The sequence below is a fragment of the Salvelinus namaycush genome, chromosome 2, assembly GCF_016432855.1.
Source record: "Salvelinus namaycush isolate Seneca chromosome 2, SaNama_1.0, whole genome shotgun sequence".
NCBI classification, from domain to species: Eukaryota; Metazoa; Chordata; class Actinopteri; order Salmoniformes; family Salmonidae; genus Salvelinus; species Salvelinus namaycush.
The window spans coordinates 66,407,930-66,424,557 of NC_052308.1; the positions used below are offsets into that span (position 1 = coordinate 66,407,930).

The 16,628-nt window shown below is 43.6% G+C and overlaps 3 protein-coding genes across 6 annotated transcripts; 2 read left to right on the forward strand and 1 right to left on the reverse strand.

The window, feature by feature from the left end:
* Positions 1 to 12: 12 nt before the first annotated feature.
* Positions 13 to 6,581, forward strand: LOC120066450 (ATPase family AAA domain-containing protein 5-like). Of its 3 annotated transcripts, none has more exons than XM_039017824.1 (15): positions 13 to 1,190; positions 1,316 to 1,666; positions 1,850 to 1,946; positions 2,035 to 2,123; positions 2,269 to 2,408; positions 2,929 to 3,094; positions 3,248 to 3,445; positions 3,729 to 3,868; positions 3,972 to 4,065; positions 4,158 to 4,222; positions 4,329 to 4,533; positions 4,689 to 4,831; positions 4,951 to 5,750; positions 5,989 to 6,138; positions 6,273 to 6,581. In XM_039017824.1, the coding sequence occupies exons 1-15, from the start codon at positions 401 to 403 to the stop codon at positions 6,331 to 6,333; spliced, it is 3,489 nt and encodes a 1,162-aa protein (XP_038873752.1). In that variant the 5' UTR covers positions 13 to 400; the 3' UTR covers positions 6,334 to 6,581. The 3 variants fall into 3 exon arrangements, with proteins under 3 accessions (XP_038873752.1, XP_038873763.1, XP_038873771.1); XM_039017835.1 differs by having other exon boundaries at positions 6,276 to 6,581; XM_039017843.1 differs by lacking the exon at positions 3,248 to 3,445.
* Positions 6,559 to 8,964, reverse strand: tefm (transcription elongation factor, mitochondrial). Of its 2 annotated transcripts, none has more exons than XM_039017857.1 (4): positions 8,586 to 8,700; positions 7,954 to 8,420; positions 7,641 to 7,790; positions 6,559 to 7,464 (listed from the first exon to the last, which is right to left on the reverse strand). In XM_039017857.1, the coding sequence occupies exons 1-4, from the start codon at positions 8,671 to 8,673 to the stop codon at positions 7,024 to 7,026; spliced, it is 1,146 nt and encodes a 381-aa protein (XP_038873785.1). In that variant the 5' UTR covers positions 8,674 to 8,700; the 3' UTR covers positions 6,559 to 7,023. The 2 variants fall into 2 exon arrangements, with proteins under 2 accessions (XP_038873785.1, XP_038873793.1); XM_039017865.1 differs by lacking the exon at positions 8,586 to 8,700 and adding an exon at positions 8,865 to 8,964 and having other exon boundaries at positions 6,560 to 7,464.
* A 387-nt stretch (positions 8,965 to 9,351) lies between these two features.
* On the forward strand, positions 9,352 to 16,628 carry LOC120066476 (arf-GAP with dual PH domain-containing protein 2-like). Its single transcript, XM_039017878.1, has 11 exons — positions 9,352 to 9,656; positions 10,297 to 10,427; positions 10,600 to 10,691; positions 10,966 to 11,054; positions 11,249 to 11,361; positions 14,865 to 15,011; positions 15,103 to 15,186; positions 15,318 to 15,380; positions 15,499 to 15,576; positions 15,726 to 15,954; positions 16,117 to 16,628. The coding sequence occupies exons 1-11, from the start codon at positions 9,569 to 9,571 to the stop codon at positions 16,146 to 16,148; spliced, it is 1,146 nt and encodes a 381-aa protein (XP_038873806.1). The 5' UTR covers positions 9,352 to 9,568; the 3' UTR covers positions 16,149 to 16,628.

A 16,628-nucleotide genomic window follows, 5' to 3' on the forward strand; every position in this document is an offset into this window, starting at 1 on the left:
TGAACATACGGAAGCGGTAAGTTACACAACATTTGGCTGCGTGTGCTGATTTATTTTTAAGGAATAGCTAAATCATGAAATTAGCGTGAACGTAAGCATGTTTAAAGTAACTTTCTCGGGAGGCTATCATTGACTTGTTCAGAAGCTCATATCAGAAAGTAAAGTTCTCTAACTAGCTAAGTCTATGTTGTTACAATGTGTCAACGGTTGTGAAAGTGCTACTTTATAGGTATCTATTACAGCACCTGCTGCCATCTGGCACTACGAAGACAAAAGTGAAAGTAACTTTAATTTTGTCTTTCCATTATAGTGAATGATATGAATGCCCTATTGATGTTATGACAGTAATGGTGACATCTTCAGAAAGGAATTAGATGTTTTATTTAACTAGGCAAGAAAGATGTGGTTATCGCCCTACTTGGCCATTGAGAAGAAGGCTGGGTGCTCAAAATCCAACGACATCACAAAGTACTTCAGTATAACCCCACAACCTCTTGGGAGGAAGAGCCTAATTTCTGAGCAGGCGAAAGAGAAACCTAAGATGGTGCCTTGTCATATTGGGGGGTCTTCTGATGAGGTGCCTCTCTCTGTGTCACGGTCAACCAGTAGGCTGCACAGATTCAAGCAGAACAGATACCCCGAAGCAAGAACAAGCCTCATCAAGGATAGCTCCTGCTCAGACCCTCCTAATAATGTTAAAGTGATTTCAGAGTCAAACTGCTCCAGTGCTGACACGGCATTCAGGGGCAGGGCAGTGATGGGGTCAGTGGACCTGGCTCAAGTCACTGGCCGATGCCATGGAGCAAGAGTTGGACTCGGATCTGGTCAGAGTGAAATAGCATGTACCCTCACAATTCAAGCAGCGGTGCAGTCTGCCTCCGGGACAACCAGGGTCTCAGATGAGAAAGTGGCAACCATTTTCACCAGGAAACGGGACACTAATAAGGCCAATAGTCCCCAACACTCAGAGAGATGGATTTTGAATTGGTGTTCCAGGTCAACACTTAAACACAACCAGACTGAGAGGAAGGGGTCAATTACTTCTGGCTGGAGAGATAAGTTGTCAGGGTCTGCCCGCAAGGGGTCTCTTGAAGAGGTCAAATTGTCTAACCCACTGTTCCCAGTGAGAAGAGTCTTCACTATGCTGCTGAAGAAATACAAACATAAAATTCTGGAGTCGGAAAGTCCCGGTAAGATTGAGAGACTATAGTTAACTCTATTCTATCTGTGTCATGTTCTTATTGTCATGTATACAGTCTGTGTGGTGCCATATTCTAGTATCAGATTCAGTCTTATTGGTCGCCTTTTCTTTCAGAGACAGAGATAGGCGCTACATCTCCTAGCTCTGTAGGAAAGAGGAAACATCAGAATGAGAAGGAGGACCCTGAAACCGTACGCAAGCGCCAAAGGTCTAGCCCGGGGTTAGAGGAGACCAGCTTGACTGGGTATAGTCCCTCTTTAGAAGACCAAGTCAGGGGGTCTCTTATCCCCTCTTCCAGGGGTCAGCCTAGAAGAAGCAGGCTGAGCCGAACACAAAGACTCAGGCGGCAACAGCAGGAAAGTCAAGGTCTGGGGATAGGTCATGAACTGACCCCTAACCCACCAAACCAAGCAGAATCTCCTCAGAAGGTTTATCCTGCCCAACCACAGCAATGCCTTAGGAGAGGTGATGATTCCTAATACATTGTAGTTTCAACAACAATCAGTATTTACTTTTCTTTGTCCAATTTTGTATGTCCTAACTATGTATGTCCCGGACCATGAGAATACAGAGGTGCTTTAGCTCTGTCATTGATTGGGATCTGCCATTGGTTTTTAAAATATGTACCTTTATTTTTCTGTTGTGAAGTTCACAACATTGAGGATTTGCTGTGGACAGAGAAGTACCGCCCTCAGCACTCCAGTGAGGTAATAGGCAACTCCGCCTCTGTAAAGAAGCTACACAGGTGAGTTGCTAACACCACTGCTAGCTCCTCCAATGTCTAGCTTTTATAGTATGCTGTCTTAAATGCATTTCCTTATTTCTGTTTGCAGTTGGTTAAAGAATTGGAAACGGAGAGCTGACTGTGAAGAGAGGAGAAAAGAGCGAGACAGGAAACTAGAGGAAAACGCCAACAGCAATGGTAAAAATAAAAACTTTTAGATGTTATGAATTGATGGGGGAAAATGTGTAAAACAAAAACCACCAAAAATAAAAAAACATCACTGACGATGAATCTTCCATGAGTAACATTGATTGTAGCGTTGACCTCCGGTTTGGCTGTGCAGACTCGTGGGACTGTGGTGACTTCCAGGGAGAGGCTAGAGTGGGGGAGGAAGATCTGTGTAGCACCATGCTGATCACAGGACCTCCAGGGGTGGGCAAGACTGCATCAGTATACGCCTGCGCTCAGGAGCTAGGCTTCAAGGTCAGTGTGGGACTACTTGGAAGACCTACAGTTCCATTCACGTGTAACCTTTTATTTAACTAGGCAAGTCAGTTAAGAACAAATTCTTATTTACAATGACGGCCTACACCGGCCAAACCCGAACAACGCTGGACCAATTGTGCGCCGCCCTATGGGACTCCCAATCACGGCCGGTTGTGATAAAGCTGGATTCGAACCAGGGTGTCTGTAGTGACACGTCTAACACTGAGATGCAGTGCCTTAGACTGCTGCGCCACTCGGGAACCCGAATAGGACCTACTGATTGGTGTTAGAATATGATACAGAGACATTCCTCTATTTTTAACTTTTAAATGACAGTTTGTGGGTAATTGGATAAGATGGGTAAAGCAGAGAACCAGGAGAGGCTGGCTCATGTTCATTCAGTCATATGATTCACCAAAACAGGTTAGCTTTCATACGGGTGTATCCAATCATCTTCTAAGCTGTGTAATATATGTAAGATGGCTGTCTCGACTGCTCATTTCCTTGGCCTCTCCAGGTGTTCGAAGTGAACGCCTCCTCCCAGCGCAGTGGTCGCCACATCCTGACTCAACTGAAGGAGGCCACCCAATCTCACCTGGTGGAGATCCAGGGAAGCACCACCTTCAAACCATCTCATCTCAGTAGCTACAACAACACTTCAACCAAATCTGACACAGTAGCTGGTAAGCACACCCCGCTACTGAAAAGTACGTTATTGCAGTCTAAGCATAACCATCTACTGAAAATCACTTATTTAAAGTGACAGGACCTATTTTGTATGGTGTTTGTCCAATGGAGACTGTGGGTTACATCTATTTTGTGCTCTCCTCACACAGGTAAAGTGGCCTCTCCCAGAAAGGTTTACTCATCCTATAGGAAGGGGCCTCAGCCCCCTCGTAGCTCCCACCATAAGAGAGGTGGCAGAGCAGCATCCATGATGCTGGCTAACTTCTTCAAGAAGAAGAGTAAACCAGAGATCACAAACTTAGATGGCCCTTCGTTATCTACAAAACAAAATGAGCACCTACCAAACAGTTAAGAAAAACAGGAAACACCTTGAAAGTTTAGTTAACCACACATAGGCATGTGTGGATCTTAGGAGGCTGGTGGGAGGAGCCATAGGAGCACGGGCTCATTGTAATAGCTGGAATGGCATTAATGCAACAGAGCCAACCGAGGGGTTTCCATATGTTTGATGTGCTTGATACCGTTCCATCAATTACAATGAGCCCGTCCTCCTATCGCTCATCCCACCAGCCTCCTCTGGTGTGGCTATGGTTAGTCTTTTTATTTAATTGTTGATATTATATCCTACAGTTTTTGTCTCTCTCAAGACCGTGAAGAAGGCAGATATTATTAACCCTCCGTTAGTCAGTCAACTGTCACCAGACATTGAAGAGCCACCAACAGGTAGCCGGAGTAAAAGGATGTCCACATCACTCATTCTATTTGAAGAGGTAAACCACACAGCAGTCCGTTGTATAGCAGTGCTAGGTTGCAGACTAGACCGCATAACTGTAGTTTTAATGAAGTGACCGAGCTGCACCTGCTCTCCCGCAGGTTGACGTCGTATTCGATGATGATGTGGGATTCCTCACAGCAATCAAGACCTTCATGACGACAACCAAGAGACCTGTGATACTGACCACTAGTGGTGTGTGTGTGTATATGCTGCATACTGAAAAATGTGAATTCAATTGGATTGAAAATGACAAAGTTGAATCATAACACGAAAACTGTCTTCAGATCCCTCCTTCAAAGCAAAGTTTGACGGCGACTTTGAAGCGATCCTTTTTAAAAACCCTTCAGTAGTAAGTCAAGCATCTTGGCACCATTGCATCCCCTCAACTAATGTGCATGATATGGTATGAAGCTGCTACTCCATTTTGTTTCTGTCTGTGTCGTGCACCCTTCCAGGTGAATGTTTGCAGTTATCTGCAGCTGCTGTGTCTGGCTGAGAACGTCAGGATGGATGCTGGGGACATCACCTCTCTGGTGAGCCTAAACCAGATAGACATTAGACGTAGCCTACTGCAGCTGCAGCTCTGGGCCTGCAGTGGAGGAGGACAAGCATCTCAGAGGGCAACCCCACTGAAGGACCCTGCAGGTGGTGTGCATGGAAGTGAGTGATGACAAACTATTAACTGACTAACTTCAATGGCTAGGTGTGGTAGTATATCACATGTATTGTGACCCCTTAGTTTTCTTGGTCCCTGTCTAAAAGAGTTTACGTCAAGTCTTACAATTGAATCACTTGATTGTTTTGGTGAACCCTAGCTCTGGATGTTGCTGCAGTGGAAGACATTGCAGTGGGTGAAAATACTTCTTCCCGCCATCCTCCCTATGACGTGGGCTGCACTCAGAGCATGCTGGGGCTCCTGAACTCTGGCCCCAGCCATGACCTGCAGACCACTCTAAAGGCACGTCACCTCAGAGGCCCTGTGAACTTGAACTAGATGAACGTCCAATGCTTTTATTCAGGTAACAACATTGAATGTCAGTATAACTGTATGAGGTGCCTTTCTCTTTGATTCTTCAGTGCCAGTCCTGGGCTAAACCAGACATCATCAAGCTGATGGAGATCCTTACTGAGAGCTGGAGGAGAGGTGTCGCTTTGCTCTACTTAAACCTGGAGCTCCTCCTTCCCCTACCAGTCAGGACCCAGCCCAGTCCTCTCCTCACCCCAAAGAAAGTGACTTGCCCTCGGCTTCAGAGTGAGCCAACACCCCCTGACATCCACCACCCTCAGATCAGTCCAGTTAAGGTGTCCTTCGGCTCCAGGCTGAGGAGAAAGAAATGTGTGCCTACATCTGATTCCAGATCAGCTCACAGCATGTTAGTAAAGCCTTACAGAGCCTCACTGTCTGTGAGGAGGGCTCATCCAAGTGTATCAACTATTACTGAGACTATTAATGACAAACTTCAAACTGAGAAGGCGGCAGATGGCTTGGTGTACCACTGCTTAGATGCAATAACTGACTTTATGGACCTCATGTCCTTCATTGATACCTCCCTACCGAGTGAGTCTTCACATAAGGCTGGCCCATGCAGACCAGGGTCTTTTCTCTGGACAGGGGCGGAGGTTAAGGATGGACTGCTAGATGAGATGAGAGAGGAGGATGGGGGCTGTAGGTGGTGGTGTGAGAGGACATTGGAGATCCAGGCTGCAGTAGAGGGCCTGGGCTTCCACAGGTGCCTGGCCAGGGTGTCTGAGGGGTGGGCTGGATCCCAGAGGCTGGAGGGGGAGCAGAGGGGGAGGGTGATGGAGAAACTCACCCTCCCTCTCGCCCCACCCAGACAAAGTTTCAATGTCAGTCAGACCACTTCCTGTGATCCTAGGTGAGTGCAGTTTCCTGATTCTGGTATTTTTTCACTGTAAGAAATGCGTTGGCGGCTCAGTCCTCTAAATTACCATACATGCTTATGTGAAGTTAGCACTCAAAGTTTGTAATGTTGTCAGAAATGAGCATTATTGCAAACAAAACCTTGATATTAGATTAAACTTAATAGAACTCTCATTGTAAAGCTCCAGTTCCATTGAGTCAGTGTGGTATCTGAACAGCAGTTTGTCTTCCAGTGTGGTCGAAAGGAGATATGACATCATCAGAACCGTCCTCTCAAGCAGAGCCTTCTGCACCTTGGGAAACAAGCAGGCTGTTGCCTTGGACTACCTACCTGTCCTCCGCACCATGTGCCAATCAGAGAGAACTCAGCAGGGCCAAGGCAGGTGAGTCAATACGCTGCATGAGAGCACCGTATTAATTTCTACTAAGAGAAAACAACGTTATAATTAAAAAGATTGCTCAGATAACTTACAAATACCGATTTTGTTGTACGAATGCTGTTTCTGCATTACCTCAGCAGTATTCACCTGGGCCTCCCTAAGGCTACTGTGAGACTCCTTGCAGATGATTTCCCATGACAATGACCATTGAAGCCAGCAAGACTACACAAACAGATCTACAACATTTCTGGCTCTCTACACTGGATGACAGGAAGGTTAATGCTATCATCTCCCTATGTTAATGATTTAGTGAATGTAGCCCATGATACATTTTGCTGTACATTCATATTTTTTTACATTGAGTGAGAAGTTTAAGTTTACTGTATGCATTAAAAATGTAATCCTATTTTTATATTCATGCATAAAAATAAAAACATGTATTTGTTACTTTATATTTTAATCTGGTTCAGTGAGTTGGTGTTTAAAATCAGTGGTATTTCAGGCTTTGAAGGCATTAAACATTTGCCCACAAAGGTACAGATGCATGTGACAAATCATCACTGTACATATTCAAGCTTATTCTGCTTTACTAGTGGCCCTGAGAACATTTATATTCATGGGAAAGTGAAGAACATGACGTGTGGTATCTATATGAGGAGAGGCTTGAGTTCAGCTGCTGGGGCCTGAACTGACCTCAAGTGCAATACCATCTGAGTCTACAGGTGGGAAGTGCTGTAGTATACATTTAAATGTAAGCTAGTGTCAATTTACATCAAGCCTCCAATATGCAGGTCTCTCTGGTTAGCTCTTTGAACTTCGACCCCACCAGGTCACATATACTGTACACAGTCAACCAGTTTGAGTCTGGTGGAAATTGTCGCTGTAACATTAACTCGATTCACTGAGTAGCTCGTAAAACGCCACAGCCTGCAACATGGCGTCACACAGCTCCTCCCCCCGACTCCGCCCGCCCATCTGGAAGGAGTTCCTGTATTTCACCAACAGGTTGTGAGGGAATGTCACCCTCGGAATCTTCTGAGTCACTGACTCCGTCATCATCCGTCGCACCGCCTGGGCCCCGCTAGTGCGGGAGTCACCCACCATGAGGCCAAAATGGCGGCCGACGGCGGTGCGCATCATGTTCAGCACCTTGGGTGGAGCAGTGATGTCAGGCTGGGTGTAGCGGGGCTCCAGCAGGGCAAACAGCATAGCCTCCACTGTACGCATGTGAGCCATTACTGGGTACAGGGCAGTGTTCTGAAGGGAGATTGATGGCTTTTCCACAACGAAGAAGTCAGCCTTGGGGAGATTGGATACCACAATGGAAATCTGGTAATGAGATGTGATTCAGTACAGGAGTTAGGCTATTTGGATATTACAGAGTCAATGATGTGCTAAGCTGAAACCTAGCCCTGCGACATGGCTGTAGACTGACACCATAGGAGTCTGCACAGTCATGTCTTACCCAAATGCAAGAATACCTCAGTCGGAAACATTCAACTTACATCATCCAAGTAGGCAGAAGCCATGTAGGTTCCCTTCAGAAAGTTGTGGCAATCCTCATGTTTCCACTCCAACACGTTCATGCCACGATCCATGTGCGCCCAGGATATTTTATTCACTCCACACACAATGGACACTATGGAATTTGCTTCCTGGAAGAAAGGTGGATTAATACACATGTAATAACACTGATGTAGTATTTATGTGGTGACGTGACTGATGGGGTACAGACAGTGGTGACTGACCCTGTGGGCTGCCCAACTGTGCCATCAACATCCAGACCTCAAGGCCATCCGTCTAGCTAAATCATCTTACCTCTAGCCAGGTCCTTTCCACCTCTGGTCTGATGAACTTGGCTAGCTGGATCTTTACTTTTCTTTTCTCCTTCTTCTCCGGAGGGTTGAGGATGGAGTTGAAGACAATGACAGCACTTTTGTGTTTCAGAAGAGGCACATTTATGACGCTTTCGAGATTTTTAAAAGGTCCATTTCTAGTCCTGTATTCCACAATGTTGACAGACTTGCGGCCACGAAGGAGCTTGACAGCAGCAAGCTCCGACTCTGCCGCATTGTTGAGGAGCTGCAGAATGACATCTCGCTGCTCTGACGTGTAGTATGCGTCCAGCGACTTGTCGCAAGGAGTAGTAGATGAAGAGAGGGTGTCATTAAGGGTTTCAAAGCCTGCGACTGGGATCCGACTCCTCCAGCAGCACGTGCAGTTGAGATACCGGAATTCTAGTTTGGGGAGTGAGCCCTGGGGTTGGTAGAATAAGCCATACTGCCCTGCAAGAATAGATGGAAACACATAATAGGGGGCGGTATAATTTGTGGAACGTTCCAACAGGAATCTGTTCCAAAAACTTCGTAAAGTACAAGATTGTCAACAACGCATAATGTAGCATGATCAATTCACCTAGCTAACTAGCTGCCGAATAGGCATCAACTCACCACGTAGTTTATTCTTAATGTTTGTCCATAGGTTACCAGAGTGAGGACATACATTTTTCGGAATAAATGTGGTGAGTGAAACATTCATTAATTAAATAGCCCACTCCCTACCCAGTATCAACTGTGTATGCGGTGTTTGTTGGCAACCTTGTTTCCGCAGTTTTTGGAACAGATTCCTGTTGGAACGTTCCACAAATTATACCCACCCGCTAACAAATAGCACCTGAAAAAAATAAGTTACGAGAAACTTGACAGCTTGAATTAAACATTTGTGCATACCTCTCCGGGCGATTAAAGACATAAATCGCCTTGCAACCCACATTGTAATCGTGGTTTTACAGGTAATTCATTCAAACTTTTGCCCTTTAGTAGTTCGCCGATCTCACGCCGATGCGGAAACAAGGATCACGCATACTACGTTCCGAGGCACTCCATGTTCCCCAGCTCTCCAGGTTATTTATGCTGCATTTGAAATCTCACTGATTTTCATCTCAAGTGCAAACTTCTTCAAAGCTGTCTTCGTTTTTATATATTAAGATATTGTATTTATTTACATTTCGATATGAATATGAATTAACTTTGGTGACATTTTCAAGACATTATATGTTATCTCGATATATTTTGTTGTAATATATACTATAAAATCAAGTACAGTTGTTTTTCTTAGATATTACTATTCTGTCAGGCCTACTTGTCCGTTTATAAATTATGCGTAATATATGGTAACGCTTTTTTCACTTCCGCTACTCATTGTTATTTGATAGTGAGTGTTTGTGTGGAGAACAATAAACGTCATGTTGCTATGCCAGTGAGAAAAGGAAACGTCGGCCAGTGACCGCGGTCAAGTGCAACAACAACAAAAAAATTCCTGACACCTGTTATAGAAGTAACACATTTGAGTGAATGAAAAGGCATGGACCTAAGTAAAATAAGCAATTCGTTTGTTGGGACTTAATTGAGGCAGAAGAATAGCCGATTTACTTATGGCAAGTCCGGAGAGAAATAAGAAGATTCTGCTTGATATGGTGAAACAGCCCAGCAACGACCATTGTGCCGACTGTGGGGCCCCTGGTGAGTTATATTATATAAAATGCATGTTAAACCATGATTGATAGCCTCTAACATTTGACATGTTTGGGTTACCATTGTGGTTAGGATATGGTACAGATAGGAACTGTAAAACAAAAGTTTAAAGTAGTAAAATATTGAGGGACCCCCAAACAGAAGCTATGTCTTCTATGTGACTATTTCATATTAATGATCGACTATTTCAGTGTGATTGTCAAGACATGTGAGTTATATTTGCATTTGCTTTTATTTCACTGGATTTCACTGCTGATTATGTTCTTACTACGACTGTGATGTGGTTGTCTCACCTAGCTATCTTAAGATGAATGCACTAACTATAAGTCACTCTGGATAAGAGCGTCTGCTAAATGACTAAAAAGTAAAATGATTACAACCATGGCATGTTTTAAAGAACTTATTTTGGGGGAAGTTATAGTTCATTCAGTCAATGATTACAAGGGTTCCTCCTTTCCAGTAACTCTCTACAACTCATCAACCAACCTAGAAAAAACAACCAATCAAGGCATGACATACTACAAAGTCCAATATCCAAACTATAGTAATGTGGTACAAAGGTATACAGGCTGCAAACATTTCAAGTGTCTGATTGATTGATACAGTATCATATTACTGCTATTCACAGAGCCAGACTGGGCCTCATACAAACTTGGTGTGTTTGTATGTGTGAACTGTTCTGGGACACATCGGGACTTGCCTGCCATCAGCCGGATAAAGTCCATAGGCTTGGATTTCTGGGATGATTCCCTAGTAGAGGTACAGTTTAACATGTCACAATAGCCCAGTAGGGTACCAAGGACCTTTACACCTTGAAGGATGTACTCTCAAGATCACTCAATAGTCACAATCCCTTTGATGTTGTGATGTTACAACATGTTTCTTATGTTATTATTATGTTATAATGTTCCTATTATGTTTCTAATTGTAGTTTATGAAGACAAGGGGTAACGCTGCAGCCAATGCGTTCTATGAGAAGTGTGTTCCGCCGTTCTACTACCGGCCACAGGAGAAGGACTGTGTGAGTGGAACTATATCAATGTCTTCATTCACTCCCTCAATTTAAGGAAGTGTAAATTGTGATGACTTGACAGTTGTTCATTCAGTGGAAGGATGTAGTATTGTTTCAAGAGAAGAAGAAGAAACATCTTGGCGTCAATTAGCCTACAATTGATTGAGTTGGCAAATACTACAGGGTTTGTGGTCGAAGTTGAGTCATATATTCAACACAAAAAGTTAGTATTTTTAAAATATTCGTTTTTGTATTTCAATCTTTAACCTTTTGGTTCCCTGACAGTGTTCTTAAAGATCAGTGGATACGTGCTAAGTATGAGAGGAGAGAATTCACAGGAGAGAATTACTCCCTTCAACAAGTTTATAGTTCAGGTAAGTGCTAAATGTTGACAAGCCTTCATGGATAAGTCTATTTATTTTATTCAAATTGTCTAGGAACACAAGACATTTCCATACATCGCTGTCTACAGAGCAAGGCATAGAACCAAATGTACCAGAATACTGCATATGAAAAGACGAGGGATACTAACTAAATCAATGTTTTGTATTGGTTGGATCCCATTCAGGACTTTACGAAAGAATACTATGGAAGAAAGGCAAGGACAACAAGCAGTTCCTGAAAAGGAGATTCCTGCTCTCTGAAACGGACTTCACCTTGAGATACTTCACCAAGGAGGATGTAAGTTGGGTGAAATGCAGAAGACACATTTCAGTTGAATGCATTCAGTTGTACAACTGACTAGGTATCCCCCTTTCCCTTTAAGTAGCTTCTCTCCATCCTCTTCGATCAGATAACCCAGCTAACAAAATGTCGTCCTGGGGACGTGCCCAGATCGCTTTGGAAAAGTCACAGGGAACATCCCCTGTTACTTAAAACAATGGGACTCCCTAAATCTCTCTCAGATCATTACCAATCCCATGAGGTATGACCCCAAACACCCAGAAAGGCTACTCTCCTTGATGTTATCCTAACAAATAATCCTGATAGGTATCAGTCTGGTGTTTTTCTGTAGTGACCTTAGTGATCACTGTGTTCTGAATTGGCTGCTCAGTTAAATGACCTGTACTGATTTGTCATAGACGCTTGCTGAAAAACTTTAATGAGAAACCTTCCTTCATGACCGGGCCTCTGGAAATTAGCATAGAATCCGCTTGATCCCCTCTGTCGAAGATGCTTGGACCTTTAAATAAAATATTTTCAGTGGTATTGTTAACAGGCACGCCCCCATAAAGAAAGTGATCATTAAAAACAGGTTCAGCCCCTGGTTCGACTGTGATCTGGCAGAGTTACTTCACCTCAAGAACACTATTTGACGAAAGGATCTGCACACAAATACTCAGTCTGACTGGCTGTTGTTCAGGCAATTGAGAAATAGTGCACTCAAGCTATACGGAAGGCCAAAGTCAGTTACTTTAAGGAGCAGTTCTCTCTCTGTGGGTCTAACCCAACGAAGTTCTGGAAAATGGTGAAAGACCTGGAGAATAAACCCTCCTCCTTACAGCTGCCCATGTCCCTTAATGTTGATGATGTGGTTGTTACTGACAAGGAGCATATGGCTGAGCTCTTTAATCATCACTTAATTAAGTCAGGACCTATTTGACTCAGCCACGCCTCCTTTCCCATCCAACACTTCCTCATCTCCCAGCCCTTCTAATGTGACTAGCCTTGATGCTACTCCCTCTTTTCCCCCTTCCTCGCTACTCAGCTTCTCCCTGCAGGTGGTCACTAAGTCTGATGTGCTAAAGGGGCTCCTTAAACTTGACCCCAAAGAAACATCTGGGTCAGATGGTTTACATCCTTTCTTCTTTAAGGTTGCAGACCCTATAGTTGCCTAGCCTGTCTCTCCTCTCTGGGGAGGTTCCCAGTGCTTGGAAGGCAGCCACCTTAAAGGGGGAGATCAAGCTGATCCTAACTCTTATAGGCTAGTTTGTACAGTATCTTGCCCTGTTTATCAAAGTGTTAGAAAAACTTGTCAATAATCAACTGACTGGCTTTCATGATGTCTATAGTATTATAACTGGTACGCAATCTGGTTTCCACTCTAGTTATGGATTTGTCACTGCAACCATAAAGGTCCTAAATTTTGTCATTGCCTTTAACTCTAAGCATTGTTAAACTGCAATCTTTATTGACTTGGCCAAAGCTTTCGATACGGTAGACCATTCCATTCTTGTGGGTCGGCTAAGGTGTATTGGTGTCTCTGAGGGGTCTTTGGTCTGGTTTGCTAACTACCTCTTTCAAAGAGTGCAATATGTAAAGTCAGAACATCTGCTGTCTCAGCCCACCTGTCACCCCAATGCTCGATCCCAGGCTTCACGCTCTTCTCAATTTACATCAACAACATACCTCAGGCAGTAGGCTCTTATCCACGTACAGTGCATTGGGAAAGTATTCAGACCGCTTGACTATTTCCACATTTTGTTACGTTACAGCCTTATCCTAAAATAGTTTCAATTGTTTTCTTCCGCTCATCAATCTACACACAATACCCCATAATGACAAAGCAAAAACTTTTTTTTTTAAATGTTTTTGCAAATGTATAAAATAAAATAAACTGAAATATCACATTTACATAAGTAATCAGACCCTTTACTTAGTACTTTGTTGAAACACCTTTGGCAGCGATTACAGCCTCAAGTCTTCTTGGGTATGATGCTACAAACTTATGGGTAGTTTCTCCCATTCTTCTCTTCAGAGCCTCTCAAACTCTGTCAGGTTGGTTTCATCAGACCAGAGAATCTTGTTTGTCATGATCTGAGAGTCCTTTAGGTGCCTTTTGGCAAACTCCAAGCGGGCTGTCATGTGCCTTTTACTGAGGAGTGGCTTCTGTCTGGCCACTCTACCATAAAGGCCTGATTGGTGGAGTGCTGCAGAGATGGTTGTCCTTCTGGAAGGTTCTCCCATCTCCACAGAGGAACTCTGGAGCTCTCTGACCAAGGCCCTTCTCCCCGGATTGCTCAGTTTGGCCGGGCGGCCAGCTCTAGGAAGCGTCTTGGTGGTTCCAAACTTCTTCCATTTAAGAATGATGGAGGCCACTGAGTTCTTGGGGACCTTCAATGCTGCAGTAATTTTTTAGTACCCTTCCCCAGATCTGTGCCTTGACACAATCCTGTCTCGGAGCTCTACGGACAATTCCTTTGACCTCATGGCTTGGTTTTTGCTCTGACATGCATTGAATTTACCACATGTGAACTCCAGTCAAGTTGTAGAAACATCTCAAGGACGATCAATGGAAACAGGATGCACCTGAGCTCAATTTCGAGTCTCATAGCAGAGGGTCTGAATACTTATGTAAATAAGGTATTTCTGTTTTTAAATTTTAATAGATTTGCAAAAATGTCTAAAAACCTGTATTCACTTTGTCATTATGGGGTATTGTGTGTAGAGTGATGATGATTTTTAAAAATGTAATCTATTTTAGAATAAGGCTGTAATGTAGCAAAATGTGGAAAAAGGGAAGGGGTCTGAATACTTTCTGAATGCACTGCATCCACTTATATGCAGATGATACAGTTTTATACTCAGCTGGCCCCTCCCCAGATTATGTGTGGAATGCTCTACAACAAAGCTTTCTTAGTATCCAGCAAGCTTTCTCTGCCCTTAACCTTGTTCTGAACACCTCCAAAACAAAGGTTATGTGATTCGTTAGGAAGAATGTCTTACTGACACTGGTGGCTGCTTCGCGTGATGTTTTTTTTTTTTTTATCTCTACCATTTTGCCCTTTGTGCTGTTGTCTGTGCCTAACAATGTTTGTGCCATGTTTTGTGCTGCTGCCATGTTGTGTTGCTACCATGTTGTGTTGTTGTCATGTTTTGTGCTGCTACCATGTTGTGCTGCTGCCATGCTGTTTTGCTACCATGTTGTTGTCTTGCTATGTTTTTGTCATACTGTGTTTCTGCCATGTCGTGTTGTTGTCATGCTGTGTTGCTGCCATGTTGTGTTGTTGTTTTAGGTCTCTTTATGTAGTGTTGTGGTGTCTCTTTTGTTGTGATGCGTTTTGTTAATTTCTTTTATATTTTTTATCCCAGCCCCAGTCGTCACAAGAAGCCTTTCCCTCTTGCTAGGCCATCATTGTAAATAAGAATTTGTTGTTAATTGACTTACCTGGTTAAATACATGTTAAATATAAAATACCTGAGAAGGGCTCATCATAATGCCTGTTGTGCATTATTGACCCTAGTCCAAGAAGCCCAAAGCAGTCATCTCTATGAAGGACCGAGGTGCCGTGTTCCAGCCGGAAAAGATAGGCCACGCCCACGGGCTGCAAATCTCCTACCTGGAGGAAGAACGGACCAGAAACTTGTTTGTTTACCATGACAACAGCCAGGTAATAACCAATGACAAAACTGAATTGAAACGTTGTCATGAAGACGTCTAGAGATTTAAAGACTTGGGGTCAAATTTCTCTTTCCTTCTAGGAAATTGTGTCCTGTTTCAATGCGATTCGGGCCACCCGGTTTGCTTACCTCAAGAAAGTCGACCCTAATTCCAGGGAGTGTGACGTGAGTACAAACTGTTTCAAAGTAGAAGTCTTGTATCGCCGTAACTGACATGATATGTCACAGGTGACGTCATACTTTCAAGGATTTCCATTGTACAGATCTGTCTCCTTTCTATGTTTTTGCTCGTGCAGCTTGTACCTTTGATAACCAGAAGTAGCATTAAAGAAGGCTACATGGAGAAAACCGGCCCAACGGTTAGTAATCCATCAAATTCATTGAACATAGTGAAGTTTTAAAGTGATATACATCGAGAGCACCAGAAACTCAACGTGTATGATGGTCAGCCAGGACTAATTCTGTGTCTGTTCTTAGCAATGGGAGCCATTCAAGAAGAGATGGTTCATCTTAAACTTAACGGACAGAAAGCTGTCCTACTTCAAAACTTCACTGGTAATGACAACAGAGAACATGCATAAGCCATTTGTATTTGTGGAGAAGAATGTTGTAACTAGTGTGTGTGTGTGTGTGTGTGTGTGGGTGTGTGTGTGTGTGTGTGTCTGGCTGTGTCTATGTGTGTATTGCTGTGTGTCCGTCCATAGGATGCCTTGGAACTGGGAGCTGTCTTCATCGGCACAGAGGTCCATGGCTACTCTGTGAGAGAGGGCCAGCCTAAGGGGAACCGCAGTGGCAGGTGGAGGTTCGGGGTCACCTTGGAGACACCAGACAGGCAGTTTGTCTTCCTGTGTGACCAGGAGCAGGACCAGAGGGAGTGGATAGAAGCCTTCAAACTAGTAATCTCCCAGCCTATGCTACCGCAGCACTACAACAGTATGAAGACCATTCACTGTTCACCATGTTTACAATATACCAGCAGCATGAGACTTATGATTATTGTAAAAGTGGTCAATGACAGGAAATTATACTTTTGAGTAGCTGAAATAAGTTTTTTATTTTTTATTATTGACAATGTGTCTTTATTTGTTTTTTCAGCTGAGGCAAACATGAGAAGGATGAAAAAATGAATGGTGTAAAAACCAGAGGAAAGGAAAGCACCATTTACAGGAAGAAATGGCAATGTGTGAGGCTGGCTGCCTGTTTCAGAGAGACTACCAGTGACAGGAGGAGGCTTCTCACAAGAGGTGATCAGTGAACTCTTCAATGGAGTCATGTTTATCGTAAAATGATGAGAGGCTAAATGAACTCAGGCTAAAGAGGCTAAACGAACTGAAGAGCTGCCAATGTGGACCAGCACTGGTAATCATTGCAAATCACCATTATCCGGTGCATCTTGCAAACCAGTGACAGGACTGACTATTATGAGATGGGAACTGATGTCATTGTCGGGGACATTGGGAATGTAATATATACTTTCTATTAACTACTGTTCATATACACTGAGCGTATAAAACATTAAGGACACCTGCTCTTTCCATGACATAGACTGACCAGGTGAATCCAGGTGAAAGCTATTATCCGTTATTGATGTCACTTGTTAAATCCAC

Excerpts from the sequence above, each read along its gene's own strand:
- tefm (XM_039017857.1), bottom strand. The coding sequence starts at position 8,673 with ATGAATGTTTCACTCACCACATTTATTCCGAAAAATGTATGTCCTCAC. Across the intron at positions 7,791-7,953 it reads TGGAAAGGACCTGGCTAGAG|GAAGCAAATTCCATAGTGTC; the intron begins GTAAGATGATTT and ends CCTTTCTTCCAG. Across the intron at positions 7,465-7,640 it reads CTTCTGCCTACTTGGATGAT|ATTTCCATTGTGGTATCCAA; the intron begins GTAAGTTGAATG and ends TCTCATTACCAG.
- LOC120066476 (XM_039017878.1), top strand. The coding sequence starts at position 9,569 with ATGGCAAGTCCGGAGAGAAATAAGAAGATTCTGCTTGATATGGTGAAA. Across the intron at positions 10,692-10,965 it reads CCACAGGAGAAGGACTGTGT|TGTTCTTAAAGATCAGTGGA; the intron begins GAGTGGAACTAT and ends GTTCCCTGACAG. Across the intron at positions 15,012-15,102 it reads TTTACCATGACAACAGCCAG|GAAATTGTGTCCTGTTTCAA; the intron begins GTAATAACCAAT and ends CTTTCCTTCTAG.
- LOC120066450 (XM_039017824.1), top strand. The coding sequence starts at position 401 with ATGTGGTTATCGCCCTACTTGGCCATTGAGAAGAAGGCTGGGTGCTCA. Across the intron at positions 2,124-2,268 it reads GGAAAACGCCAACAGCAATG|ACTCGTGGGACTGTGGTGAC; the intron begins GTAAAAATAAAA and ends TTGGCTGTGCAG. Across the intron at positions 3,446-3,728 it reads AAATGAGCACCTACCAAACA|TTTTTGTCTCTCTCAAGACC; the intron begins GTTAAGAAAAAC and ends TATATCCTACAG.